Source organism: Pyrus communis, chromosome 15, assembly GCF_963583255.1.
Source record: "Pyrus communis chromosome 15, drPyrComm1.1, whole genome shotgun sequence".
NCBI lineage: Eukaryota > Viridiplantae > Streptophyta > Magnoliopsida > Rosales > Rosaceae > Pyrus > Pyrus communis.
Genome location: NC_084817.1, coordinates 1,958,995 through 1,986,630, shown reverse-complemented (window position 1 = coordinate 1,986,630; position 27,636 = coordinate 1,958,995). Strand labels below are relative to the sequence as shown.

The following is a 27,636-nucleotide window of genomic DNA, read 5'->3' as shown; positions in this document are numbered from 1 at the left end:
TAATCAAAACTGTCATCACTAAATTCATATTTGTTCTCGATTTGTGCATGTCGTCCTTACACAGGGGTCATACTCTTCTCTGTATCGTTCCAATTTGGTAAGAGATGAACAGTAATTCCGCAACGGTGAAAGCTCCACCTGAGCTCGTGCTGGTTACTCTTGTTGCTCTACAGCTCCCCGTTAACATCATCGCCATGCTCCGCTTGCTCTTGCTCCACTTGAACTGGAATTTCTTTTGCGAACCGTTTAGTTAAAGCATTCAAGAAGTGTTAGGCAGAAAGCTTAGTTTTAAATATTTGAAATCTTCTTTCTTTTCCATTATTGTCAGCATTATTCAAAAGGTTACTTGCGCGCCAATTATACCCAACTTCTCAAATTTTCCTTACCTTTGTGCGTTTGTTGGAATTGAGATCCTCTCCGAATCTCGAAGTTCGAAGCTAGCAGATATAGAGAAAAAACAGATCTAGACTCTTAATTTGTATGAAGTGAACCAATGGATAGGTTAATATAAGTCGTAGAATTTAAAATGAGTTGTCAGAATCTTTATATTTGCTGACTCCGAACACAAAGATCCAGAAAGGATCTCAATTTTTTTGTTGTTATTCAAGTGACCAAATTAATATTCTACTAATATATGAGAAGCGCTTTTTCCCAGTGTGCTTTATATTGTTGGCTATTTTATGTTGTTCAAAGTTCTTTTAAGCTGAAATTGTCGTCACTTTCTAAAACGAAGTGCTTCCTTCTTCCTTAGTGAGGAAGTAAAATTAGCTTTGCGTATCGTGGCTGGTTGATTTCGGTAGACCGTAGATTCACAAAAGTGCTTTCTTTTCATAAAATAATGGTTAAGAATTAAAGTGGTTTTGGATTGATTTTTTTGTTCTTTTGATAAGCATATTGAACTTACTGAAAAAAATATGTTTGTCGTTGTCATTACTTACGTGCTAAGGTGTTCTTTCTCTTTTAAAAAAAAAAAAGGAAAAATGTTCTCAGGTGTCCGTGCTAGGAATTTTTTTTTTATCAGAATACTGCTACGTAGTGTTACAATTATACTTAAATTATAAGGTTGTATTTATTTTTAATTATTATATTCTAGGAGCGACAAATATTGAGCTCGTTTGAAAGTATTTTTAAAATAATTGAAAAAGCTTTTAATGAAAATATTTTTGGAACCAATTTTTAGTAAAAATGAAAGTAAACCTTAAAAAAAATACTTGCAATGCTTCCTCTAAGTTTTATGCAGGAAGCACTTCAAGTGTATTTGGACCGCTTTCAGTCATTTTAAAATCGTTTATAAACGAGTCTATTAATTATGTCGTCCACGTTTTTAAACACGTCGAAGTTAAAATGAATTTACGATTTTGCCCCAAGTCTTGCTCTTTCCTACCTTCTATTAATATTCTCCCTCCATTCTTTCACCTTCAGAAAATTTAACAGAGCACTCTGTCTTCAGCCATGGCGATTACATTCCTTCATGCAGTATCACTCTTCGTTTTATCTGTTAACCTCGCAAGTAAGCTCTTAAAATGTTGATTGACTCAATCGTATTATCGAAAAAATATTTTTTAATTCAGAAGAAATAAACCCCATAATTTAAATTAAAGGATAAACTGCTCTGTTTTTTCAATGCAGATTGCCAATCATTTATCGGCGTAAACTACGGCCAAGTCGCCGACAACCTCCCGCCGCCGTCATCCACCGCGAAGCTGCTCCAGTCCACCTCAATACAAAAGGTTCGGCTTTACGGTTCCGACCCAGCCATAATCAAAGCCCTGGCGAACACCGGCGTCGGAATCGTCATCGGAGCGGCGAACGGCGACATCCCGGGTCTCGCATCCGACCCGAGTTTCGCCAAGAGCTGGGTCGGCGCCAACGTGTCCCCTTTCTACCCGGCGAGCAACATTATCCTCATCACCGTCGGCAACGAGGTGTTGACATCCGGCGACCAGGGCCTAATTTCTCAGCTGGTCCCGGCGATTCAGAATGTCCAAAACGCCCTCAATTCCGCGTCTCTTGGAGGGAAAATCAAGGTCTCCACCGTACATTCCATGGCGGTGCTCAAGCAATCCGAACCGCCGTCCTCGGGAAGCTTCGACCCCGGTTTCGGCGACGTCATGAAGGGGTTGCTTGGGTTTAACAACGCCACCGGTTCGCCTTTCACAATCAACCCGTACCCGTATTTCGCCTACCGGAGCGACCCGAGACCCGAGACACTTGCTTTTTGCCTATTCCAACCGAATGAGGGGCGGCTCGACACCAACACAAATATTAAGTATATGAACATGTTTGATGCTCAGGTGAAGCATCTGCACCGGTTTTGTCCGGTCCAAGACCGTTATTTATTAGTTAAGTTGTTTTTTTTCTTACGAGCGATATTCAACTTTAAACTAATTGTCGTCCCCAATTATGTGCAGGTGGATGCAATAAGATCGGCATTGGACTCCATGGGCTTCAAGGGCGTGGAAATTGTGGTGGCGGAGACCGGATGGCCGTACAAAGGAGACGACAATGAGGTTGGTCCGAGTGTCGAGAACGCAAAAGCTTATAACGGAAACCTGATTGCGCACCTTCGATCGATGCTTGGGACGCCATTGATGCCGGGGAAGTCTGTGGACACTTACCTTTTCGCACTATATGATGAGAACTTGAAGCCTGGCCCGGGGTCTGAGAGAGCATTTGGTCTCTTCAAGCCTGACCTCACCATGGCTTATGATGTTGGCCTCTCCAAGAGCAGCCAGGTAAAAAACATGATATCACTGTCATCAATTTGGGATTTTATGGTAATTTTGATACGCTGATGCAACCGCTTCTCGATTAGGTTAAGACATGTTGACGTTTAGTTGGGAAAGGGATTCTCTCGGTTTCCTTCCATCAAATCCATCAATTCAGACCCTTGAAATTTGATTAAACGGTTAAAAACATGAGCCAATTTTAAAAGTTATAATAATTTTAGCCGTTGGATCAAATTTCAAGGGTCCAGATTGATAGATTTGGTGGAAGGGATCCGAAGAGGATTCCTTTCCGTTTGGTTGTACTACAAACCCTGACGAAATTAGTTAGGGCCAATCGAAATTGAGTATTGGCTCGTTTGGATGTACTTTTAAAATGATTGAAAGTACTTTTTGGTTCCAAAAGCACTTAAAAGTGTTTTTCCATAATTTACTTGTATTTTTACTAAAGATTGGTTACTAAAACATTTCCACCAAAAGCATTTTCAATCATTTTAAAAGCATATCCAAACAAGTTCTATGATATCAGCCAGTAACAAGTTACAAAGGGATTGACATATGTTCTAAATGTTTTTGTTGCAGTGTATAAATTTAACTTGATTTATTTTGCTTCAGACCCCTACCACGCCCATCACACCCACCACGCCGTCTACGCCGTCCGCGTCACCTATGCCTTCGGCAGTACCCAAAACGCCGGTTAACCCGTCGGGGCCAAATCCGAAGAAAGAATCATATTGTGTACCCAAGGCCGGCGTATCGGACTCTCAGTTGCAGGCTAATATAGATTATGTTTGTGGACGTGGTTTCGATTGCACTCCAATTCAACCCGGAGGGTCTTGTTTTGAACCAAACAACGTAAAATCCCATGCTGCATATGCCATGAATCTCCTCTATCAAACCACCGGCGGGGATCCTCAAAACTGCGATTTTTCGCAAACCGCCACACTCTCATCCAACAACCCTAGTAAGTTCTTGGTCTTGATATTTTTTCTTCTTTTCATTCATTAAACTTGTACCCTTTTGTGTTACGTAGGCTATGATAGCTGCAACTACCCAGGTGGGAGTACCTAAAGATGTATGGAGGAACCTGGGAAGACTCAGAATGTATATGGAGGGATTTCAGTTAATCTGTCTCCTTAATATATGTGTTTGCTTAGGAATTAGGTTTCCTTGTCAAGAAGTGTTCGTATATTTATCTTATGAGAGAGTTGGTGTTTGATGTCATGGTTTTGAGTACTCAAATTTATACTTGAGTCTTCTAATTATGCAATTCATGTTTTTTTCTGAGACTCTTTCTACCTATCTTTTGTAATTGTTACGAGTTATATTTTACACATGTGTTAGACCAAAATTTGCAAGTAATAAATATTGCTTTGTGGTATGTCATCTCGCTTTGTTGTGTATTTTTGGTGACATAACAAGGATAGAGACTCATTCTGGATCTCACTATCAAAGCCCAAACACCAGGCATTTAGGACCACTCAAATTGAGTCTGACAATCCTCATTAACTTATTTCACTAACTCATCTCAAATAAATCAAGGACTCCAATTTCTCTTTCACACAAATCAAAAACCAGAATTTTCCTGCACCTCAGGCTCCAGATGCTAATGTCTAGAAAGGATCCAAATTCACATAACAATATCATATTTAATGTATTAGGCATGTTTAGTGACTTTTCTATAAGCAAAGGAAAGTCACCAGTAATGAATAGCATACGTGAGTTAAGATAATTAGTTGGCCTAACTCTTTTTGTATTCAAATACGAACTTTGTTATTAATATATTATAATTGTTGATATAAATTTCTCATTTTGATACAATAAAAATTATGTTATACTTTAAACTAATCTAAACTGTGAAGACAGGTTTCAAATTAACCAACATTCGGAGAAAAAAAAATGCTGGACCATAGACGTTATGGGTTGGTTTATTTGGACCCGGTTCAACCCCGGAAATATAAGTAACAACAGCTGAGGAAGAGGAAGCGATGATTGGTTAAATTTGATTTTCAGTTATAGTGGTCCGAGTATTCCTAAACAACACAAAGGGAAGCAGAGACGCAGAGGCAAAGCAACAATGGCGACCAGAGAGAGAGAAAGGGAAAGGGATCTCGAGCTCCTCATTCCAGTCGCTTCAGTTTCCGAAACCGGAGGAGATTCCAAATCCTCCTCCCCAGCAAACTCCCCACCTCCCACCACCTCCCATTCCCATCATCAAACCGGCCACGAGGTTCTCGTCTAATTTCATTTTCTCTCTGGACCTTCTGCATTAGGTTTATATTGATGAAATTGAGGTTCCACCATAAAACCAATTGGCAATATGGGGAGTAGCCCAAGACCATATAAGCACATAGCAAACCTTGTCCCTCACCAATGTGGGACAACTCTCAACACGCCCCCGCACGTGTGGCGGATTTTCAAGCCTACACGTGGACAACAACTGGGTGACGTGGAGCGCGTGTGGCCGTTTGGCTTCACACGAGGACAACCCGCTCTGATACCATGATGAAATTGAGGTTCCACCATAAAACCAATTGGCAATATGGGGAGTAGCCCAAGACCATATAAGCACATAGCAAACCTTGTCCCTACAACTCTCAACATATATATGATCGGAATATTTCATATCATATAAACACGGATGACATGTGGGAAATTTTTTTTTCTGTTGGTAATTATAGTTGATCCATATTCATATCAAATGATGAAATCTAGTATGGCCAGTTCGCAGATTGATTTTAGGTTGGATGATTACATTCTAACGTAACTTGAAATATCGTGATCTTGTCGTTAATGTTCTTGTTTTGTTACTTGTGTTGTGATGTATTGGATCAAATATTTTCCCAGAATGTTGCATGATATTGAATTCTATGCTCGTTATTTTGTATAGGCCTTTTCCAAAGTTATTCAGAGCTGGGCTTCCAAGAAGTTTATGACAGGATGGTAACATATTGTCTCTTCTAATCCCTCTTAATTCTTACTCAACACTGTTTAGTTCTTCGTGGCATTTGCACGCGTTATGATTCGAATGAGGCCGGACTTACTCAGGGCATCTGCCGCAACGAACCCTAATGTGCCATTATTAGCATTCATATGTTCTGAGATAACACTTTCGTTTGTGGAGATGGGGGAAGAGGAGATTCCATGAAGCCAATCCCAGCTAGTTGATTTTCATATAAACTGTACTATAAAATAGTCTGATTTACGGAGTGGGAATTTGAACTCGAGTGCTGGGGTGGACACTCTGCCCTCGCCAACTTACTTAACCTGCACTTCCAACCTCGTTACATTTTCTTGAAATGTATATAAGTTAGAGTCTTTCGTGATATGTTTCATGATTCTTTATTTTCTTTGCAGTGTCATTCTTCTTCCAATAGCTATTACATTCTACATCACATGGGCTTTCATTAAATTTGTTGATGGTTTCTTCTCCCCAATCTACAATCACCTCGGAATCAATATTTTCGGTAAGTAGAATTATTACTTATCTAGTTTGTAGATTTATCTCCAAAGAGTCGAAGAATTTGATTTTTTGTGTGTTACCAACTCATCATCGTTCGAGTTTTAATGTCATTTGCTTGGGTTAGTCAACATGGATAAGTAGGCATATATAGCCTTTGAAGATGTAATCAAATCTTTTGAGCAAAGCAAAAGGATGAACTCAATATATGATCTGCAATATGTTAGCTAGAAGGCTGTTTCATTCATTTTTCGGGGCCTAGTTTACGGAACAAAACATGTTTGTTGGTGTCAATATGCAGGTCTTGGATTTGCTACCTCCCTCACCTTCATCTTCTTAGTCGGCATTTTCATGCAATCGTGGTTGGGAACTTCTGTTCTTACTCTTTGGGAGTGGTTTATTAAGAAAATGCCGCTTATAAGCTATATCTACGCTGCATCAAAACAAATTAGCATAGCAATTTCACCAGGTACTTGTAAACCATACATTGTCGTCTAAACCTACATGTTCTGAAACATTGATCCATTTTACATCGTTTTGCAGATCAGAGCTCGAAAGCATTTAAGGAAGTGGCGATCATAAGGCATCCAAGAATTGGGGAGTATGCATTAGGGTTTATCACTTCAACTGTTGTTCTTTCTCAAAGAAACGTAGGAGAAGAACTATGCTGTGTTTATATACCTACGAACCACCTTTATCTTGGAGATATTTTTCTGATCAGTCCCAAGGATATACTGAGGCCTAATCTGTCCGTTCGAGAGGGGATTGGTACGATTCTTTTCTCTCTAATTATGAATCTCGGCTTCTTAAAATTGTTTCGCATTTGATTCCCGTTCGCTGCAGAAATTGTCATCTCCGGAGGTCTGTCCATACCGCAACTTTTAACTACGGTGGATGCACAAGTCCTTACACCAAGAAGAGTTCCGCACTTTGAAGAACCAAAAGTATGATCATATGTCTTTACAATGGTGAGAAATGAGAATGTACTTCACTGCTTGTTCTTTTCACCGTAAACTGTTTGTCCTTCAGGTTAATGGAACGATATAGATTTGTAACTTATGTTTCATGTTGCAGCAGAAGTTGTCAAACTCAAACTAAGTTTTGCAGAGGAAGTTTAGAGGCTCAAAAGCGGCCGGATCGTACCGGGAATGGAGTGAAGAACACCATAGCAGAATCCTGAAATGCAGTGAGAAGCCCCTTTTAGAAACAAAACTATAAACATACCACAACTGATAGTATTTGTATACAAGGGACATATACCTCTCTTAAGTACCGTATATTATGAATACCAATTTGTAAATGTTTCTTTTTATGTAATGTGATTTGATCAGTGTGAGGGGTAACAGTTGAAATGCTGCTGACATTGAAATTGGAACCAAACTACGGTTTCGTATCAGAACCGCAAAAGCAAACGGCTCTAAGTGCGCCCCCACCCCCTCTCTATATAGTTTTGTTTAGTGATACATCATGAACAACAAATCCGTTGTCGTCCAGCGGTTAGGATATCTGGCTTTCACCCAGGAGACCCGGGTTCGATTCCCGGCAACGGAACTTTTTAATTTTTGCATTTTCCCTCTTTTCTACGCAATCGCACCTTTGCCACGTCTCCAATCCATCTGAAAAAAGCACCCACAGTTTCACGTGACCGGGGTCGGTTCCCGGCCAACAGGATCGATCCTTTTATGAGTATCTCCGGATCCTTTTGATGAGTATCTTAGAGATCCGTGAATCGTGTCAGTTCATCGTACATCTTACGATTATTTTTTTATCAGGTACTATTTGTATTTAATTTTGAATAAAAATATTTAAAATAATTTTTGACCGCTCGATGTATGAACAATGAACACGATTCACAAATCTTCAGGATCCTCATAAATAAGATCCGGCAATGATCCGGATTCGGTTCCAGGCAACAGAGTTTTTCAATGATTTCATTTTCTATACAACCTTACTTTGACACGTGTCAAACCATCCGGAAAAGCACCCATAGTTTTACATGACCCGGGTTCCATACCCGGCCACAGAACTTTTTTAATTTAATTTTTGCATTTTTCTCATTTTTTATTCCACCGCGCTTTGCCACGTGTCCGATCCATCCGAAAAGCCGCCCGCAGTTTCACGTGACGGGTTCGCCGAGTGGGCCCGGTGACACTTGGAGCTCGAAGCTTCTCCTCTTTCCTTTTTAACGAACTTCCAAAGCTTCTGCCAATCTACAAATCTATCTTCTTCCTGCACCAAGAATATCCCCTTCTCGTAAACCTCACCGGGTACACATCATCTCCATTTTTTTTTTTAATATTTGTTTATTTTGTTCCATTAATTTCTTAATTTCCAGTCGGACTTGATCGCAATTTTGGTCGCGTTTCTTTCACGCCAGCTTTATTTATCGATTTTTTTGTCAATTGAGTGCGACGTGATGTCACAGCCTGAAATGACACACCGTCGGCAAAAGTATGGATTCGGTTTTGTATATAGATCGGGGAAAAAGGATCGGCTGAAAAAAAAAAAGGGGAAAGAAAATGGCAATTTGATTGGATTTTCTGTTTGGTTCCCGGGAAACGCTAGGAAAAGAGAATATTTTTTGCTGCAATTTGATTGTTTTACAGTGCGTGAGAGCTGTTTGTCAAAATTTCTTGTCAAAATTTCTGTTTTTTTTGGGTAAAAGTATGAAGATTTATTTATTTTTGGTCAAAAATTAACACAATTCTTCAATGCAGGGAATTTTGTTGAGAAGTTTTCAGCATAATCTGAAATGGCTTCGTCTGTTCTGATCTCCGATACTCAACCGTGGAAGGATTTGAAGGTAATCGAGGCAGTACCTCTTTGAAATCGCGCAGTTTGAAAGTATCGTGATCTTTGTGTTAATTATACGTAATTTTTCGTTGTTCAGGCTCACGTTGAGGACATAAACAAGACCCACTTGCGCGATTTGCTGAACGATGTCAAGCGGTCGCAGGCAATGATGGTGTATGTTCATCTATCGGAACTTGTGAAATCGTTAATCTTATTTCGAATTTCATATAATCCTTGTTTTGTATGAAATTATGAATATTGGAGCTTGATAATGTGTGCATTTACTCTTGCAGTGAGTTTGATGGTCTCCTGTTGGACTACTCACGGCAACGTGCCACGGTTGAAACCTTGCAGAAGCTCCTCAAGTTGGCGGAGGTAGGGTTGAATACTTCGTAACCAGTCCTTCTTTGGGAGGGTTTGAGTGAATATATTGTTTTCGAATCAATGTTTTGTGTTCCACAATGCAGGCTGCATCCCTCAAAGAGAAGATTAATCGAATGTTTGCTGGCGAGCGTGTAAGTTCATGGTTATCTTCCTTTGGTCAAGTGTTATGTGAAAACTTGTATTCGATAGCCTTATAGGATGTCTGGAAGAGACCGGCAAATTTCTCAAAACCAATAATATACGATTCTTATAAATTTTTGTTTTCTGGACGGTGCTTTCAGATAAACAGCACAGAAAATCGGGCAGTGCTTCATGTAGCTCTTCGTGCTTCAAGGGATGCAGTTATACAGTGTGATGGGAAAAATGTGGTCCCAGATGTTTGGGAAGTTCTGGTCAAGATCCAAAAGTTCTCTGAGAGTATTAGAAGTGGATCTTGGGTAATCAACTGAAATTTTTTAACCATCCGTTTTAGGTTCATATTGCTTGAATTCTGAAGTGATTGGCAATTCTGGTAGGTTGGAGCCACAGGAAAAGCACTGAAAGATGTTATTGCTGTTGGTATTGGTGGCAGCTTCTTAGGTCCTCTATTTGTGCACACAGCTCTTCAAACAGGTCAGAGTGATACATTTCATTTATCGATCTGCAGCTCTGTTCACATTTTCTTCTCTTTGCACTTTGTAGTGTGGGTTTTCCTTGTGAAAACGGTTAAACTGTCTTCAGAACAAAGTTAGCGAGTGTTCATTAGTTTGATTACATCTTACAGATCCAGAGGCTATGGGAGCAGCAAAGGGAAGGCAGCTGCATTTGTAAGCATTTATTCACTGAACTTTAATTTGTTAATTTCCAGTTTTCTGTATCAATGAATTAGAACTTAAGACACTATAGTACGAATTCATTGCTTGGGGTTTTCAATATTGTATCCATATGATACTTTATTTTTGTCAATCTAATAACTTGTTTTCTTCTGTCTGCAGTCTTGCAAATGTTGATCCTATTGATGTTGCTAGAAATATTGCAGGGTTCAACCCAGAAACTACCCTTGGTAAGCAATGAACTTATTTATATGCTAAGTATTTACTTTTGTAGTGACGTGGTGATCTAAGCTCTATGTGGGGTTTCTTATTGTACATATTCTTTTGATATTTGCAGTTGTGGTAGTTTCAAAGACTTTTACAACAGCTGAAACTATGTTGAATGCTCGAACCCTTAGGGAATGGATATCATCTTCTCTCGGGTTAGTGCATTGCTAACTCTTCTTCGATATATGAGTCTAATAGTTGTTTCAGATTCTGGTTTTGATTATTATTTGATGATTGAATTTGGACTCAGTTACTCTCACTCTATCTAATTGGTGAATGTAATAATTTCAGGCCTGCTGCAGTTGCAAAGCATATGGTAGCAGTCAGCACTAATCTTACGGTATAACTATTTCCTTTGCTCTATTGCCTGTGGTTGATTAAACACTAAGATTATTATTTATTTTAGTTAACTATTTTTCATTGGTCATTTGTCATTCTAAATTCTAAGTTTTTTCTTTTTGGTTTCAAATTTCCAATGCTGATGCAATTTATTAAGACCATTAGGACTGAGGTTATTTTTTTAGATGGGATACTTGGCAGACTTAGGTGCTCTAGTGAAAACCCACAATGAAGTTTTAAGGTCTAGATATCCACTCATTTTATCTTGTGTCTTTCTTTTTCAGCTTGTAGAGAAGTTTGGAATTGACCCAAAAAATGCTTTTGCATTTTGGGACTGGGTTGGTGGCCGATATAGTGGTAAGTTATTTTCCTTTTTGTGTAGTTAATATATGCAGTTACCTTGATGTTTAATTAGTATTTTTGAATTGCTGGTTGCAGTTTGTAGTGCTGTTGGAGTGTTGCCTTTATCTCTTCAGTATGGGTTCTCAGTTGTTGAAAAGTAAGCCACTCATAGTTGTCTCAATTATATTTGAGTCACTTTTGAAATTTGTGATGCATAGATTTGATTTATCACACACCATGAGGCAATGCAGATTACGTTTTGATTATTTATTTTGTTTTTCTATCTAGGATTCTATCAAAATGTAGTTAATAACTTAATATAGAAAAACTTAAAACTTTTGCTGCTCTTTGGAACAAAACAAAAGGTCGTTGCTTTCTCCAGTAAATGTATGTACTTGAGAAACACTTTTTATCTGTGTGATTTCTGAAACTGGATTTTGAGTCAAAATTATACACAGATTCCTCCTGCCAGAAAATAAATAAATAAATAAATACTTGAAGAAAATATTTTAGATAGGGCGCATAATGTGCTTAATTCATTAGTTGGTGAAATATGATCTTTGTGTATACTAACACGGATGTTATATTTCCTAATCAAAGGTTCTTAAAGGGAGCTTCTAGCATTGACCAACACTTCTACTCAACACCATTTGAGAAAAATATACCTGTAAGTACCTGAAGTTTGTATTGTCATAATTATTGTAGAACTAGCCCCTTGCCATACACTAATGCATGTGACAATTGGCTCTTTTATATTTTGTTCGTCTTTATTAATGATTTAAAATAATTCTTTGAAAAAGAAGTCAGTAACTACTTCTCTATGAGGGGTGGTGTTTCTTTTGAATTTTATTTTACTACTTTGTCCCTTCTTTTCACCATTTTGGTGTGTTCCCTTTATATATAGATTTGATTGCCTTGTGATATAATTGGGGATGTGTTATCTAACGTTTCATCCCTGCTTCAGGTTCTTTTAGGTCTGTTGAGCATTTGGAATGTTTCATTTCTTGGATATCCTACAAGAGTGAGTCTTACTTTATCCTTTCTAGACTTCATATTTGTAAGCATCAATGAGCTTTGTGTTTTTACTTGTTGCTGCTTATTCCTTAGGCTATCTTACCGTACTCCCAAGCACTGGAGAAGCTTGCTCCGCACATTCAACAGGCAAGTTCACCACTCCTCTGCATTTTTATGTTAGCGCATTTTTATGTTAACTGGACTTACAACTTCCAATTTTTTCTTCAATTTAGGTTAGCATGGAAAGTAACGGCAAGGGTGTATCAATTGATGGTGTAATTCTTCCCTTTGAGACCGGTGAAATTGACTTTGGTGAACCCGGAACAAACGGTCAGCACAGCTTTTACCAACTAATTCACCAGGTGATCTGAACATTCTTTTAGGTTAGCATGAAAAATGATATACATAAACTTTAGTTTTCTTGTTGTGTGTGAAGGAGGACCAAGCACATTGCTGACCTTCAGATGATTAATTTGGTACTTTGATTTATGTCGTGTGTGTATGGTTGCTAACCTTTTCTTCCTTAATTTCAGGGCCGCGTTATTCCTTGTGACTTTATTGGTGTTATGAAGAGTCAGCAACCTGTTTACCTGAAAGGTACCTAATCTAAAGCTCATTTGAAAAGATATTAGCGGCCAATGGATTGTTCAAAGTTTGTATTCTGATGTTTAGGCAACGGATTGCTACAGGTGAAGTGGTGAGTAACCACGATGAGCTCATGTCTAACTTTTTTGCACAGCCCGATGCCCTGGCCTATGGAAAGGTATGCTTTATGCTGATTAGGAGAGCACGTAAACTTGGTCTATGATGTTTCTAACCAAAATCAAGTTTCTTGTAGCACCCAGAACAGCTGAAGAAAGAGAATGTTCCAGAGCATCTTATCACTCATAAGGTGTGTTCCCTTCGGCTTTAGTCATTGGCTTATAGGTCAATCTGTAGTACTAATTTATGAGATCTCTCACAGACTTTCTCTGGAAATCGGCCTTCTCTCAGCCTTCTGCTTCCATCACTAAATGCTTACAATATTGGACAGGTTTGTGATTTGTTCCATTTTCTACCTTCTGTAATGTGATCGGGTCATCCTATGGTTTGACTACTTGTGTGTTAGCATATGTTATCAAAATCAATTTTTACGGATAGTTAATTGCTTGATGTGTCGGCATTCACTACACATTTGCTAACTCGTCAATTCTAAGACATAACATTCAAGGCCTGCATGTTTAGTCTCCGTGCTTGTTTTCTACTGGAAGTAGTCCTGGTCGTGTGCTATATGAAGTATAACCTTGTTTTTGTCGGAATTTTATAAAGTCAGTGTACTGCTTTTGCATTCTAATATCGATTTGCCTGCATCCAGTTGTTGGCAATCTACGAACACAGAATTGCAGTTGAAGGTTTTGTATGGGGAATCAATTCTTTTGACCAGTGGGGAGTAGAATTGGGAAAGGTAGAGAACTGCATTAACTTTCATCCGCACGCTTTCCCCATTTAAGATAAGTTTCCTATTCGCCCCTTCGTATTTTTTAATCCATTCATTTCGTGTTTGTGAGCGCAGTCATTGGCCAGTCAAGTTAGAAAGCAACTCAATGCATCTCGTACAAAAGGGCAACCTATTGAGGGCTTCAATTACAGTACCACAACATTGTTAACAAAATACTTGGAGGTATGCAAATCGAGTTTTCATTTGGAATAATAGATCAGCCGTAGGTTGTCTCGGGAGATTGTTTCCTGTTGGACAGTTTGAGATCCGGTTTGGAACGGAAGTATCATGACGCTAAACTACTTTCTTGTATGGCAGGCAACTAAAGACATCCCTGCTGACCTTCCGACGCTTCTGCCACAGATATAGTTGCCTTCTGCCGGAAATGTTCTACTTTAAAGTCAGTTGAACGAATAAAATTTTAACCTCATGCATACGAACTACAACAAGCCCCGTAAGGCTACCTGGTTCCAGACCTTACCTGGAGCATATTTGTCGAATTGATACGCTTCTGCGTTCGAAGAAATGCTGTCCAAGCATATTGTATATACAAAATAAAACCAGTTACTCATTCATTCACTGAATATATTTGCATAACAAGAAAGTAGACCAGTCACCTATGACTGAAACAAACCAACCAACTACATTGTCACCCAACTCCCCGATCCCAAAACACAGCAAAGCATCATCGGAAGAGCGGTCTAAACACCGGTAGACCCGAACCCGCCGGCACCTCTGGCAGTGGAATCCAAATCCTCTACCTCCACAACATCAGGGGTGATGATCTTCTCAATGATCAGCTGAGCAATCCTATCACCCTCCTTGATCTCAAAATCAACATCAGAAAAGTTGAACAGCACAACCCCAACCGGACCCCTGTAATCAGCATCGATGACACCAGCTCCGACATCGATCGAGTGCTTCCATGCCAGCCCCGATCGTGGCGCTGCACACCAACAGAAAATACAGAAAACGCACATCAGTTCGGTATACAAAGAACCAAAATTTATCGAAATTGAACAGGTTGGGGACTCGGGTTTTTACCAATTCGTGCGTAGGTCCCTTCAGGGACCGCAATGCTCAGATCGGTTGGGACCAGGGCTTTTCCTCTGGCCGGAACTTTCGTCTCCGTCGCGCTACACAAAAATCAAAACAAATCCAGAGAAACCCACATCAGATTCCGATGATTTTTCTGATAAAAAATCGAGCGTGCGAATAAGGGGTTTTCGGAGTTTACCTCGAGAGATCGTAGCCTGCAGAGTGAGGCGAGCCTCTCGCGGGCAAAACCGCCTTTTCCGAGAGCTTCTTCACCCGGAAAAAATGGGCGGCATTTCCAGAAACGTCGCCGTTTTCGTGAAGCTTGGCGATCTTGGGAGTTGGCTCTTTGACTTCGTGGCTTCCGTTCTGCGCGTCTTGCTGGGCCATTCTGAGAGCTTGCGAGAGACAGCGGCGGCAATGTGGCGGGTATTGGCAATGACCGAATTTTGGGGGCAAATGGGAAGACGGAGTTCGTTTAAATAGAGAGAGAGTCGCGAACAATGGCGTTTCCCGCGCAATGGCGCCAAGTTTTCCCGCCATTTTTCTGTTGCCACGTACTGTGCGCAGACTCGAATAAATGCTCTCTCCAACCTCCTCACCCTCCTCCTCCTCCTCCTCCTCCTCCGTCAGCTTTAGGGATTTTGGGCCGATCTTTAAAAATGAGGAGGAACCTCAGCCCAATGGTCTGGAAAGAAAGATCAATAGCCCAGTCAGTTTTTTTTCACTTAAAAGTTGGGCCCAACTTGGTCTGAAATTTATCCAAGTTTATTTATCGATTTATGGGTCATAGGGATTTTTTTTTTCTTGGTAATAAGCTTTTTTTCTTTTTAAAATTACAAGGATCAAGAGGGTTTTAACGAAAAGCCCACGGTACTATTCACTTTAAAATTACATTTTTGCATTAAAAAATCAATCCTAGTACTATTCACTTTACCCTTTATTTTGTCCTTATCATTAAAACTCAAAGTTTTTAAGCCCTTTTCATTAGTTTTCCTAATGATCAAAGCTTTTGAAAAAGATTTACCAAATTAAAGCTTTTAAAAAGAAGACTCTTAACAATACCATTTCATAAATGGCGACGCAAGAAATTGAATTGGGAAGAAAAGTATCAATAGATTAATAGTTAGTAGATATTGTAGATTTTTTGACATCTCACTTGGTTTAAGGATCAAGCTTTAGATTCCAATCACAATCAATTCACTACTTTGAATCCAACTTATTTATAATTTGATTAGTGTTATTTTTTTATACAATTCAAGTGCAAATAGGTTTTGGAACTAAGTCGCTACCACCCCTTAACATGCATGCGTTGCAAGGTAGTACGCACTTATTATATGTAAAACAAAACCAATGTGAATGAAAAACAAAAATGTCATATGCCATTTTGTTGTTTGGTAAATATTAAGTTGCCCTTAGGTAGTTTAGTTACAAAAGGCAAGGGCAAGGGCAAGTCCATCGGTTCTTGAAAGGCATAGTCAAGGGCTGCCTAGTTGCCCAAAACACAAGAAGTTGCTCTAGCGGGCCATTTTTGGAGGGCGATTCATGGGCTCCACAAGCCTGTTGGACTGCCCAGCTAACTTATGTCAGACATTGAGCCTGTTGATAATGAATAACGCCAGTGTGATGTCAACAAGTGGAGGCGAGCCACGCGACAGACAGCAAGCGATAGAGCCCAATGACTATTTGCTCTGTGTGTCCTACACCATTGGATTTTCAACGGTCTAATAATTTAACAGTAAAAAAAAAATTTGAAAAAACTATTGTACCACGTGGCACCCATTAGAATCTTACTTTTGTACTTGTGTTTTATCTTTTTACATTTTCTTTGTGGAACAATATGTAACAACCCGTCCCGGGATTTACGGAACAAAAAGGGTATTTTTGTATTTTCACTTAGTTTGGGGATATTTTCCTTTTAAAAAATGATTTTTGGGTCTTAAATGGTGTGCCCAAAGGGGGCCTACCATTGATTTGTGTCCCCGGTCTCTTTCTCCCTTTTCTCTCAGTTCTCTCTTCTCCCTCATTCTCCCTTATCACTCCATCTCAGCTTTCTCTATCTCAGCCCCCTCCGAGGATTTTCTCACCAACAAACAACACCACAACAACATCAATATCTCCATTAACACCCTGGTGAGCTTAGAATCAAAAGATAACACCCTAAACCCCTCCATTTTTCTCGGCCTACACTGTTCACCGAAGTTCTCCAGCAAGTTTCCTCCTCTTCCAGAGAAGGTAAGCCTTGAACCTCGTCCAAAAGTTGTAGATCATGTTTTAATGTATGTTGGGAAGTGGTTTTAAGAAGTGTTATCAATGTTTGGATGTAGGAACCTCACAGGGGAAAACTTCCCCAGTTTTCCAATGAGCACCGCCTATTTCGAGGCAATTTCTAGCCAAACCATAGCAAGTTGGCCAATATGCAAGGTATCAATCTATTCGCATCACTAAGTACTACAACTTTCCTTTTTAAATGGCCACCTCAAAGACCATCGGGCCTTTGGCCCGTTTCAGACCCAAGCCCAATCTTTTTTTTATTATTTTGTTTTGTTTTAAATTACTTGTTAAAGGCTTTTGGGTTGTGAGCTGTTAGGGGCCCCGAGCCCAAGCCCTAAACCCAATTTTCCCTCAGGCCTTTTCTTTTTAAATCTAAGGCCTTAGCCTTTGGGCCTCCCACCTAGGCCCGAGTAACCCAAAACCTAATCCTAAACCTATTAAATCCCAGCCCACCAAAATAGCTAAACCCTTAACCCATTAACCCATTATCCTAAGCCAACCTACCTAAACGTAAACTAATTCCAAACCCTTTAGGCCCAACTTGGTCCAACCCAAAACCCTTGACCCGGATCCGTTGACTTTGACTTTGACCGGTTAACGATCAACAGTGACTTTGATCGTTGACTTTTCGGGTTTTCGTCTGAGACCCCTCCTAGGCTAATTTCGACATCCTGGACCCGTTTTTTAAGTCCGTCTTCCCAAATTCAATCATTTGAGTAAAGTTTGACTAAATGTACCCTTTATGTGCTTAGGGGCAATTAATTGTGGCGTTTTCGTCTTCGCTAGTTGCGTGACTCTTCGGCAGCTAAGTACTTTGAGTGGACCCCTTATAAAAATGCATGTTTTGATAGTAGAAATGCATACATGAAAAACATGATTTGATGATTATGTTTTCTAAATGTTTTATAAAATCACATGCTTACTGAGACTAGTTTTAATTATTACTATTTTTCCTATAACCCGTGTTCTTATAGAACATCTGATTGATGACGATATGATATTTAAAACATGTTTAGAACACATCCTTATAATATAGACAGTGGATGACTTTATACTATGAAGTTACTTTTCAATATATGTATGTTCAATGGGTTTGTACTTCCCTAGTGGTCCTTATTCCGTTACAGGATGTAGGGATAGATTATGGTCCGTCCCAGGCAACGGTTTGGTGTTGGCATAGCGCCTGGAGTGTGTTTCCTCTAGCTATTAGCACAGGGACGGGGAGCCGGCATGAGGCCTGGGGGTTATCGAACATTCACTAGTGATTATTATATATACAAGTTATGACTTGAGACATTGCATGGCATGCTAGGTTTCGGAAAACCTATGTTTATCATGATATATATGTGTTTTCATAAAACCTGGAGGTTAGTACGTTGATAACTGTTTTATTATATATATATATATATATCAACTTGGTCCACTTATGTTTGTTTTGCGCCCCTTCAGGACTTAGAATCGAGGCATACAATCTCAGCGTCAAGGCACTTCCGCATTGCCATATTCGAGTCCTCTCGGTATAGGATCCATCCTTTGTTTCGTTCAATTTTATATTATTTATTTTAGTGTTCTAGTTAGTTTTATGCTCTGAACACGTTTCTTAAATGCATATTCATTATTCTTTTATATTTATAAGCCTTATCTACCCCTTATTTTCAGCATTTGCACTTAATAAATGGCTTTCGTCACCCTCGGGTGTCAGCCAACACATGTCTATCCTGGTATTCGGGGAATATTGGGATTGGGGCGTGTCACAATAAACATAGAAAGGTGAATAATCTACCGAGATTAAATCTTTTGCACTTACTTTGTGTGTAGCCTTTATCATAAATGGACAAGTATTAAGTTTATGACAACAAAATTAAAGAGAGTTAAGTTAATTAATAAATGTCATTTAATAATAGAGGTCACAAATAACACTCACAAATAAATGCAGAAGATTCAAACTCTAATTTACTTGATGCGGGTGAATAGTATATGGAGAAAATTGTAGCAATAGTCCCGAAACTTTAATTCAATTGGAGCAATGGTCCTTCAAATAAAATCCATGACCGTTGGTACCTTAATTAATCAAAATATGCGTATATAGTTGTTTTCGTCAACTCTGTTAAGACACCGGTCAAAATAAGTCATGTTGGAAATATTATTGCTATAATTGAGTTAAAGTTGAATGATTATTGCTTCAACTGAATTAAATATAAGGGCCATTTATTTGATTAGGTTAAAATTGAGTGACCCTTACAACAATTTTTTTCATTTGGTTTTCAATATTTGCTCTTTTATTCAGCTTTGTATTCATGGCACGTGACTTATTTTTTACAGAAGTTATAATGGACTTGACAAAAAATACCATAAATGCATGTTTTGATGAGTAAAAAACCAATAATCACGAATTTTTAACTAAAAATCATTATTCAAATTTAATTAAAGTTAAAAGATCATTACTATAATTCCTCGAACATCTGAAAAAGTAAAAAACAATCACGCGTTCTTTCAAGGGTGTTAAAGTAGGGTGATGCGCGAGACAACAAATCGATGCTTTGCTAACGTGAGCCGCTTGATCAAAATGCCGAATCTACCCCTCCCACATTTATCTCCCTTCATTTTTCTTGCCCTTATTTCCCACCCTTCGCATTCTCTGTCTTACCTCACTACCAAAGCGCAAAAGGGTTTCTTTGGCTTGCTCGCTCTCTGCAACTTCAACTGATCATCCATGGCCGACCTCTCCAGCTCAGCCTCTCGCCGCCAGCTTTCCGTCACCACTCCGCCCCAGATCTCCAAAGGTATTTCCTCCCTCGGCCTCCTTTGCCGTCTTGATTTTTCGCATTTCGCCTCCACCCTCCGATTTTCGACCAAAAACCCTAGATTTTTGCGTCGGTTCTGATAATTAGCTCGCACATTTATCGTTGTCGTTGCTGTTCGTATTGGCGTTGATGTTTTTCGTAGCCGAGTTTAGGGTTTTGATAAATATTCCGTAGTTAGGGTTTTGATAAATATTTTATTCCTAGGGTTTTGATTAATATTGGTAAATGCAATTAATTTTCTTAGGGCTTTTAAATTCGATTTTACATTTTCCCGTTTATTGGTTGGAACAAATAATATTATGAATTCAATGAGGATGCTCCAGGAATATCGTAATATGGTTCACCATAACAATTTCCCATGCTTGCCGGTTGTAGTAGTATTTTGAATCATAAACTTTATCAAAGAGTATTTTGAATCATAAACTTTATCAAAGTTCAAGTTTTGACAAGCCTTTCTCAATTCATGTTTTGATTGATTTCGATTAATATTATGAATTCATGTTATAATGTTTCGTCATTCAATCATGTTTCGGTGTTTTAGGTTTTCCCTTTTCTTTGGAATAATTGTGCTTCACCATTTAACTGTGATTCTAGTTGGATTTGTTTGGTAATTCTCATATAATTCTAAATTGTGTTTATTTCTGGTGTACACAGGTGGACAAGGTTCGGAGAATCTTATTCCCCTTTCACCGCAATGGCTTCTGCCTAAGCCGGGGGAGAGTAAGACAGGAATGTTAACTGGGGTGTGTTATCTTCTCTTTCATACTTGTATATTAATCTGCTTCCCTCAATTGCTGCTTGGTTTCAGAAGAAATTTTTGTTACATTTATTCCAATTAGTATGCACTTCTATCTTAGTTATCAAAATAAGATCGGAATATTGCTTCAGAGTTTCTCTGTTATTTACTTCTTAAAAATAAATGCAGGAAAAACCTCCCAGCCCAAATCCATCCTTTGGCAGTCGCTTGGATACCATGAAATCATCAGGTAATGGTGATGAAATTCGTGATACCCAGAAGAAGGATGTTTTCAGGCCATCTTTGATGGATATGGAAGCTGGTGGTCGTCGTGAACGCTGGCGTGATGAAGAAAGAGACACCAACTCCTCAGGACGCAAAGATCGTTGGAGGGATGGTGATAAAGAAATTGGTGACACTCGCAGGATGGATCGATGGATGGAAAATTCATCTGCAAAGCAATTTGGAGAAGCACGTCGTGCCCCACTTGAGCGGTGGACTGACTCAAGTAACAAGGAATCCAATTATGAGCAACGGCGAGAGAGCAAATGGAACACGCGCTGGGGGCCTAATGACAAGGAGGCAGAAGGTTTTCCTGACAAGTGGGCAGACTCTGGTAGAGATGGTCTGCATCTTGATAAGAGTTTGTCTCATGTTGGAAATCATGTAAAGGATGAGAAGGATGGGGATCCCTACCGGCCTTGGAGATCAAACTCCTCCCAAGCCCGGGGAAGGGGAGATCCTTCTTATAACCAGACTTTATCAGCAAACAAACATGCTCCTACACATTCATCTAATTGGGGGCGTGGAGAAATTACACCTCCCAGCTTTTCTCTTGGTCGTGGAAGGGGTGGCTCTGGTGGAGGCTTTATGAACAGCAGTCCTACTATTCCTCAGTCTATAGGAACTGTATTGGACAAAGTTGAAAGTGAACATGGAGAGCCTTATCCATTAAGGTATAGTAGGACGAAGCTGCTTGATGTTTACAGGAAGGCTGATATGAAATCATATAAAAAACCAGTTGATGGGTTTATAGAAGTGAGCTCTCTTGCGGTGGATGAACCATTGGAACCTCTGGCACTTTGTGCACCGAATTCTGAGGAAATGGTAATGCAGATCCATTGTATTATTTTGTGATTACTTCTGATACTTTTGTCCATGCATTTGAATATTTTTTGTTTGTGCAGGCTCTTTTGAAGGGAATTGACAAAGGAGATATAGTAAGTAGTGGTGCACCCCAGACTTCTAAAGATGGAAGGAACCCAAATGATTTTACACAGTCAAGAAGACCCAAGCTTGGTAGTTTTGCTGGTTCAAGATATTTAAAAACTATAAATGCATGATCCTTTTCAAGTGGGAATTGACTTTTGTTGGAACTGTTTTGTTTTAGCAGGCAGTAGAGAAGATTTACCCCTTGCACTTGGTGATTCTAAAGATGAAAGCATTGCTAGGTCAAAAGGTGGTCTTCCGAATTATGCAGAGGGTTCTTCTTATGAAAGGCAGGTGCTTCATCATGGATCCAGCCTAAAAGGAGAAATAACGCAGGAACATAAAACATACTCAGAGAACAATTTCAGATCAGAAGGTATGTTGATGTACAATATGAAAAGGATGTTGAAACAACATCAATATGCACGTTGGTAAAGGTTACTATTGGGTGGGCTGGAAAAGTTTGGTCTAGATAATTTAAACTCACCTATGTTTTTTGAATGGAAGGGAAAATGCTAACCTCCTGTTCACATGCCCATGTGGAACTGGTTTATTTGATTCTTGATTCAGAATTTTACTTTCTTTCTTGAGATTATGTTTCAAAAAAAGGACCCAAATGATTTTACTGGCCCTTTTCAGATGTGTTACTAGCGTGAGATGGGTCCCCCTATTTAAACTTACTTAATGTACTTTCTGTTTGCAGCTTTTAAGGGAGACAGTGGTCCTTTCATAAGGGCTGAGGAGGCACCTGTTAGTGCAGAGTTGAGCATGCAGGGAGGTATTACTGCTCATTCTGGTTCTCCATGGAGAGCTTCATCACAAGGAGAACGCTCACATACAGTCTTGCATGATTGGAACGAGATTCCCGGTGATATTAAGTCAAGAACTCCTGATATGGGCTGGTCGTTAGGATCGAAAGATCTTAACAACGAATGGGAAAGTAGGGATGAGGCAAGATGGAAAACCAGTGATGATCCTGTTATAAGGAGGCAGCGATCGGGAATTCTAGATAGGGAACAAGAATTGAGACAACCTCAGCAGCTTTCTCCAGAGGAGCTTCAGCTTTATTATAAAGATCCTCAGGGTATAATTCAAGGTCCTTTCTCTGGGGCTGACATTATTGGCTGGTTTGAGGCTGGATATTTTGGCATAGATTTGCTAGTTCGCATAGCAGGTGCAAAAAATGATATGCCATTTTTGGCACTTGGTGATGTTATGCCTCATTTACGAGCTAAAGCTAGACCACCGCCTGGATTTACTGCACCTAAACCGGAGGTTGCAGATACATCAAGTAGGCCAAACTTTGGTAATGTTGGGATGATTCAAGCTGGTTTAAGTGAGATAGAGATAGCAAGAAATGATCCAAGGAATAAACAGGGCTCGACAACAGAAGCTCAGAATAGGTTTCTGGAGTCACTGATGTCTGGTAATCCGAGTGGCTCACCACTTCATAAGTTTCCTTTTTCGGAAGGTTGGTGATATTAACATATGTTTTACATTTCGAGTCTAATGTTTTCGTACTTTCTGAAGCTTTATTTGTTCTTTAGTTTCATTTGTCCTGGCCTCTTGTGACTTGAATCTCTATGTTTTGTTGTTAGGTTTACAAGGATTTATAGGAAACAATCCTCACGGCTTGACTCATAGTGGATTGGATAATCTGTTGGCCAAGAGAATGGTTCTTGAACGACAGAGGTCTTTTCCTAATCCTTATCAATATTGGCCTGGGATGGATGCTTCATCTGTGATACCTATGTCGGAGATTGTCCCAGATGCAAACCCCCTCTCTTCAGTGGCTGAAAATCCTAGTCAGCCTCCTCATACCCAAAATGCTGACCTCATGTCCATCCTTCAAGGATTAACTAACCGGTCATCATCTGACATAAATAATAGTGCTGCTGGTCGGTCAACTTTTCCTGTCCAAGGTGGCTCAGAGCCACTCCAGAGTAATTTTCCTCCCCAAGCCCCACTCCAGAGTAACTTTCCTCCCCAAATCCCACTTGGGTTCCAACAGCAGAGGCTGCATCCTCAGAATCAACAATCTTTACTCTCTCAAGCTATTGATAGTTCAAGTATTTCAACGCAAGAGAAATTACTATCTTCTGGTTTATTACATGATCCACAAGTATTGAGTATGTTGCAACAGCAGTATTTATTACAGTTACATTCCCAGGCGCCTGTTCCAACACAACAAATGTCATTGTTGGATAATTTAATGTTGCTCAAGCAGCAGCAACAGAAACAGGAGGAGCAGCAAATTTTGTTAAGGCAACAACAGCAGCTGCTTTCCCAGGTTATGCCAGAGCATCACTCTCAACAGCATTTTACTGAGCCATCTTTTGGACAGATGCAGGCTTCTGTGATGCTGAAAGGGATAGATCCCTCCCGGCTTCAGTCGTCACAAGAAATGTTTCCAGTTGGTACAAATGTGCAGGTTCCTAATACGCAAAATGAACTTACTAGTAGTTATATGACTTTGCCTCCCCAAGGGAACCAAGATATCAGTCATAATGTTAGTGAGGGAGCATCCTCAGTACCTTTACCGCATCAAGTGCTTGGGAATGTTACTCATCAAAGAAGTCGGGATGTTACTCCGGCGGCACCAATTTCTATTCAGCAGGAGTCGCTGCCAATGTCCACAATTGTTGAGAGCTCACCGTTGTTTGATGTGATGACCAAATCTAGAGAGGTGTCCCTTGCGCAGGAGTCCATAACTGATTCTGATTTTCATGTTGCTAAAACCCTGGAAGAGGCAGCTGAAAACGCTTTCATAGCTGACCAATCTGCCGGGGTAGCAATTTCTCAGTGTGTTGCAGATCCTCTTCCATCATTAGGAGCTTTCAAGAAAGATGTACCTGAGCATATCAATGATGTGAATGTTCAATCAGGCAATCAAATTGAAGAACAGCAGATTGAAAGGGAAAAATACAATGATGAGGCTCCTACAGTGGTTGAAGCAAAGAATGTTGAAGTAAGAGGGCAAAGAAAGACTTCTGAGAAGAAGTCCAAGAAGCAAAAATCTGCCAAGGCACAGTCTTCAACTGACCAAGCAAAAGGAGCATCCAAGGTGCAGTCTGAAGCTGAAAAGCCTGTTGTTGGAGATGTAAAGTTGGAGATGAGAGGCAACCGAAGCAGTAAGCCTGAAATTGTTACAGTGGAGGCTGTGGAATCCCAACAATCTGAAAAATTAGAGGCTGTGAAAGTTTCTGGAGATGATACGGAACCTCATGAAATCAGGGGTGATTCTAAGTTAGTTGAGTCTGTTTCTGGGCAAAGTACTCAAACACAGATTGGCCAGCGAGCTTGGAAGCCTGCTCCTGGTTTTAAGGCGAAATCGTTACTAGAAATTCAACAGGAAGAACAGAGGAAGGCACAGACAGAAGTGATTATACCTGAGGTCACCATCAACTCCCCCAGTTTGTCAACTCCTTGGGCCGGGGTTGTAGCCAATTCAGAACCAAAAATATCTAGAGAAACTCCGGTAGATGCAGGTATTAATGACTTAAATGCTGGGAAGCCCAAAACTTCTCAAAACCCAAAGAGCAAGAAGAGCCCGCTACATGATTTATTAGCAGATGAGGTTTTGGCCAAGTCTAGTGAAAGAGATGTCGAAATTCCTAATGGTGTGTCAACTCAGCATTCTTCACAAATTATGCCCACCCATTCAGAATCTGTAGATGGCGATAACTTTATTGAGGCAAAAGACACCAAAAAGAGTCGCAAAAGGTCAGCAAAAGCAAAGGGTACTGGAACCAAGACCTCAATATCAGTTACTGCTGTAGATGTGCCTGTTAGTTCAAGCCCCACTGAGAAAGTCAAAAGCTCCCGTTCTGTACAGCAGGAAAAAGAAGTATTGCCTACAATTCCATCAGGGCCTTCATTGGGAGATTTTGTTCTTTGGAAAGGAGAAACGGCTAACCCTGCTCCTTCTCCAGCATGGTTTACAGACTCCGGGAAGATTCCTAAACCCACATCTTTAAGAGATATCCAAAAGGAGCAGGAGAAGAGGGTTGCTGCTGCTCAGCACCAAAATCAGATTCCAACTCCACAGAAATCACAGCCACCTCAAGTCACCCGCAATAGTGCTCCGTCATGGTCGCTTTCGGCATCATCTCCATCTAAAGCTGCATCTCCCATCGCGATTAATTCCCATGCATCTCAGTCAAGAAATAAAGTAGAAGATGACTTATTCTGGGGACCAATTGATCAAGCAAAGCAAGAAAATACGCAGTATGATATTACTCCTTTGCTTTATGTACTATTCATTTGTGTGTTCGTGTCCGCTTTATTTTGCTTTGAGACGGAAAGCTTAATGAACCTCAATTATATTGCGGGGATGAATATGGGGTTTGGCTCACAGCTCTAGTATATGTAGGGATCTCATTAGTGCTAGTTTGACCTGGATCTTGTGTTTTTGTTTGTTTCCCTGTGAGCAGGGCAGATTTTCCTCATCTTGCAAGCCAGGGCAGTCGGGGAGTGAAAAATACTCCTGTAAAAGGAACTTCGGCTGGTTCATTAGGCAGGCAGAAATCAGTGGGTGGAAAGTCAACCGAGCGATTACTTTCATCCTCACCGTCTCAGTCATCTATGAAAGGAAAAAGGGATGCCATGACCAAGCAATCAGGTAAAGAGTCATGGTACTTTTGATTTTTCTGTCAGAAATATTACTCGTCACCTATTTACATTGTTTATTTTCCTTTGCAGAAGCCATGGGCTTCCGAGATTGGTGCAAGAGCGAGTGCGTGAGGCTTATTGGCACGAAAGGTATTGCATAGTAGTACTAAGCTTCGTTAAATAGTGGGCAAAATCCATGGAGCCGGATGTTTTTTCCTATAATAATTTTGCTTTTTTCGTAGCTTAAAAAACTGAATTGATATTAGGCATTGTGTTGGTCCAAATCCATTCCTTCTCGTGATATTCAGTTTCATAATTGGATTACTGATTTGAGAAATATAAGATTTGCTAGAATTTGTTCAGAAGAATATATCCTTTCAAAGTCTTATTCCTGGCTATGTCATTTATTTTTCTTTCCAGATACGAGTTTCCTTGAGTTTTGCCTGAAGCAATCCAAATCGGAGGCGGAGTTGCTTCTGAAAGAGAACCTAGGGTCGTATGATCCCGATCACGAGTTCATTGACAAATTTCTCAACTACAAGGAGTTGCTACCGGCTGATGTCCTTGAAATTGCCTTTCAAAAAGGGAATGACCAAAGAGGGGTCGCCGGGTTCAGCAGCGGAGATATGAATTCATACAGTGCAGATGTTGGGGATGTGGACCAAGACGGGTTCTCCAAAGGGGGCGGCAAGAAGAAGGGGAAGAAAGGAAAGAAGGTTAGTCCGGCTGTCTTGGGATTTAACGTCGTGAGTAACCGCATCATGATGGGTGAGATCCAGACACTGGAAGATTAGGGAGGAGGATGATGAAGTTTAAAGATCAGAAGAGGCAGTTGTAAATACTTTTACGGCTTTTGGACTGTAAATGGATTTTTACGTTCATCGGTTTAGGATTTTTCTTACCTGCCCCCTTTCCTTTATCCCATATTTTCTGGATCTTCCATCTTTTGTAGTAGTAGTAGTAAGTGCCAGCCAGCCAACGACAGCAGCAGTGCTATTTTTCTCTGCTCGAGCGATTTTGTGTAACCTTAAATTATACAGTGGTAAGACTGCCTTAAATTATACCCTATTTTTTCACTTGGTTAAATTAGAGCTCGTTTAGAAGTGATTTTAAAATGATTAAAAGTACTTTTGATATTCTAGTGAAAATGCAAGGAGAGAATTGTAGCAATGACTTCTCATCTTTAACTAATTTGCAACAATGGTTCATTAACTGAAAATTCATGACCATTGGTTTTTTACTGATCAAAATGTGCGGTTATGGTTATTTTCAGTAACTATCAAAACTCTATCAAGATGAGCCTCGTTGGAGGACAATTGATACGATTGAGTTAAAATTGAAAGATCATTGCTC

General features: G+C 39.9%; 5 protein-coding genes and 2 non-coding genes across 10 annotated transcripts; 5 read left to right on the top strand and 2 right to left on the bottom strand.

Moving 5' to 3' along the window:
- Window positions 1–18: 18 nt before the first annotated feature.
- Window positions 19–121, bottom strand: LOC137718885 (U6 spliceosomal RNA). The gene has a single exon (XR_011065967.1). It is a non-coding gene; the product is annotated as a U6 spliceosomal RNA (small nuclear RNA).
- Window positions 122–1,403: 1,282 nt separating this feature from the next.
- Window positions 1,404–4,106, top strand: LOC137717873 (glucan endo-1,3-beta-D-glucosidase-like). Of its 2 annotated transcripts, XM_068457370.1 has the most exons (5): window positions 1,405–1,510; window positions 1,630–2,294; window positions 2,412–2,735; window positions 3,342–3,690; window positions 3,760–4,106. In XM_068457370.1, exons 1-5 carry the CDS (start codon window positions 1,453–1,455, stop codon window positions 3,795–3,797), a joined length of 1,434 nt encoding a protein of 477 aa, XP_068313471.1. In that variant the 5' UTR covers window positions 1,405–1,452; the 3' UTR covers window positions 3,798–4,106. The 2 variants fall into 2 exon arrangements, with proteins under 2 accessions (XP_068313470.1, XP_068313471.1); XM_068457369.1 differs by lacking the exon at window positions 3,760–4,106 and having other exon boundaries at window positions 1,404–1,510; window positions 3,342–3,734.
- A 488-nt stretch (window positions 4,107–4,594) lies between these two features.
- On the top strand, window positions 4,595–7,517 carry LOC137718811 (protein LIKE COV 1-like). The gene is made up of 6 exons (XM_068458348.1): window positions 4,595–4,956; window positions 5,617–5,669; window positions 6,084–6,193; window positions 6,488–6,655; window positions 6,730–6,954; window positions 7,030–7,517. The coding sequence occupies exons 1-6, from the start codon at window positions 4,804–4,806 to the stop codon at window positions 7,134–7,136; spliced, it is 816 nt and encodes a 271-aa protein (XP_068314449.1). The 5' UTR covers window positions 4,595–4,803; the 3' UTR covers window positions 7,137–7,517.
- Window positions 7,518–7,665: 148 nt separating this feature from the next.
- TRNAE-UUC (transfer RNA glutamic acid (anticodon UUC)) lies at window positions 7,666–7,737 on the top strand. Its single transcript has one exon. It is a non-coding gene; the product is annotated as a tRNA-Glu (tRNA).
- A 697-nt stretch (window positions 7,738–8,434) lies between these two features.
- LOC137717551 (glucose-6-phosphate isomerase, cytosolic 2B-like) lies at window positions 8,435–14,198 on the top strand. Of its 2 annotated transcripts, none has more exons than XM_068456949.1 (24): window positions 8,435–8,453; window positions 8,904–8,989; window positions 9,077–9,153; window positions 9,273–9,354; window positions 9,447–9,494; window positions 9,645–9,800; window positions 9,879–9,975; window positions 10,127–10,169; window positions 10,338–10,405; window positions 10,513–10,597; window positions 10,734–10,782; window positions 11,066–11,138; window positions 11,220–11,280; window positions 11,724–11,790; window positions 12,088–12,144; window positions 12,231–12,284; window positions 12,371–12,499; window positions 12,671–12,734; window positions 12,827–12,900; window positions 12,976–13,029; window positions 13,102–13,170; window positions 13,492–13,581; window positions 13,690–13,797; window positions 13,933–14,198. In XM_068456949.1, exons 2-24 carry the CDS (start codon window positions 8,939–8,941, stop codon window positions 13,981–13,983), a joined length of 1,707 nt encoding a protein of 568 aa, XP_068313050.1. In that variant the 5' UTR covers window positions 8,435–8,453; window positions 8,904–8,938; the 3' UTR covers window positions 13,984–14,198. The 2 variants fall into 2 exon arrangements, with proteins under 2 accessions (XP_068313050.1, XP_068313051.1); XM_068456950.1 differs by lacking the exon at window positions 8,435–8,453 and adding an exon at window positions 8,705–8,791.
- LOC137717553 (deoxyuridine 5'-triphosphate nucleotidohydrolase-like) lies at window positions 14,166–15,428 on the bottom strand. Its single transcript, XM_068456951.1, has 3 exons — window positions 14,852–15,428; window positions 14,659–14,750; window positions 14,166–14,560 (listed from the first exon to the last, which is right to left on the bottom strand). The coding sequence occupies exons 1-3, from the start codon at window positions 15,190–15,192 to the stop codon at window positions 14,316–14,318; spliced, it is 678 nt and encodes a 225-aa protein (XP_068313052.1). The 5' UTR covers window positions 15,193–15,428; the 3' UTR covers window positions 14,166–14,315.
- A 4,115-nt stretch (window positions 15,429–19,543) lies between these two features.
- Window positions 19,544–27,359, top strand: LOC137717343 (protein ESSENTIAL FOR POTEXVIRUS ACCUMULATION 1-like). 2 transcript variants are annotated; one of them, XM_068456668.1, is made up of 10 exons: window positions 19,544–19,706; window positions 20,382–20,470; window positions 20,653–21,570; window positions 21,651–21,762; window positions 21,857–22,048; window positions 22,376–23,143; window positions 23,271–25,899; window positions 26,106–26,293; window positions 26,374–26,433; window positions 26,704–27,359. In XM_068456668.1, the coding sequence occupies exons 1-10, from the start codon at window positions 19,637–19,639 to the stop codon at window positions 27,075–27,077; spliced, it is 5,400 nt and encodes a 1,799-aa protein (XP_068312769.1). In that variant the 5' UTR covers window positions 19,544–19,636; the 3' UTR covers window positions 27,078–27,359. The 2 variants fall into 2 exon arrangements, with proteins under 2 accessions (XP_068312769.1, XP_068312768.1); XM_068456667.1 differs by having other exon boundaries at window positions 21,854–22,048.
- Window positions 27,360–27,636: the final 277 nt, after the last annotated feature.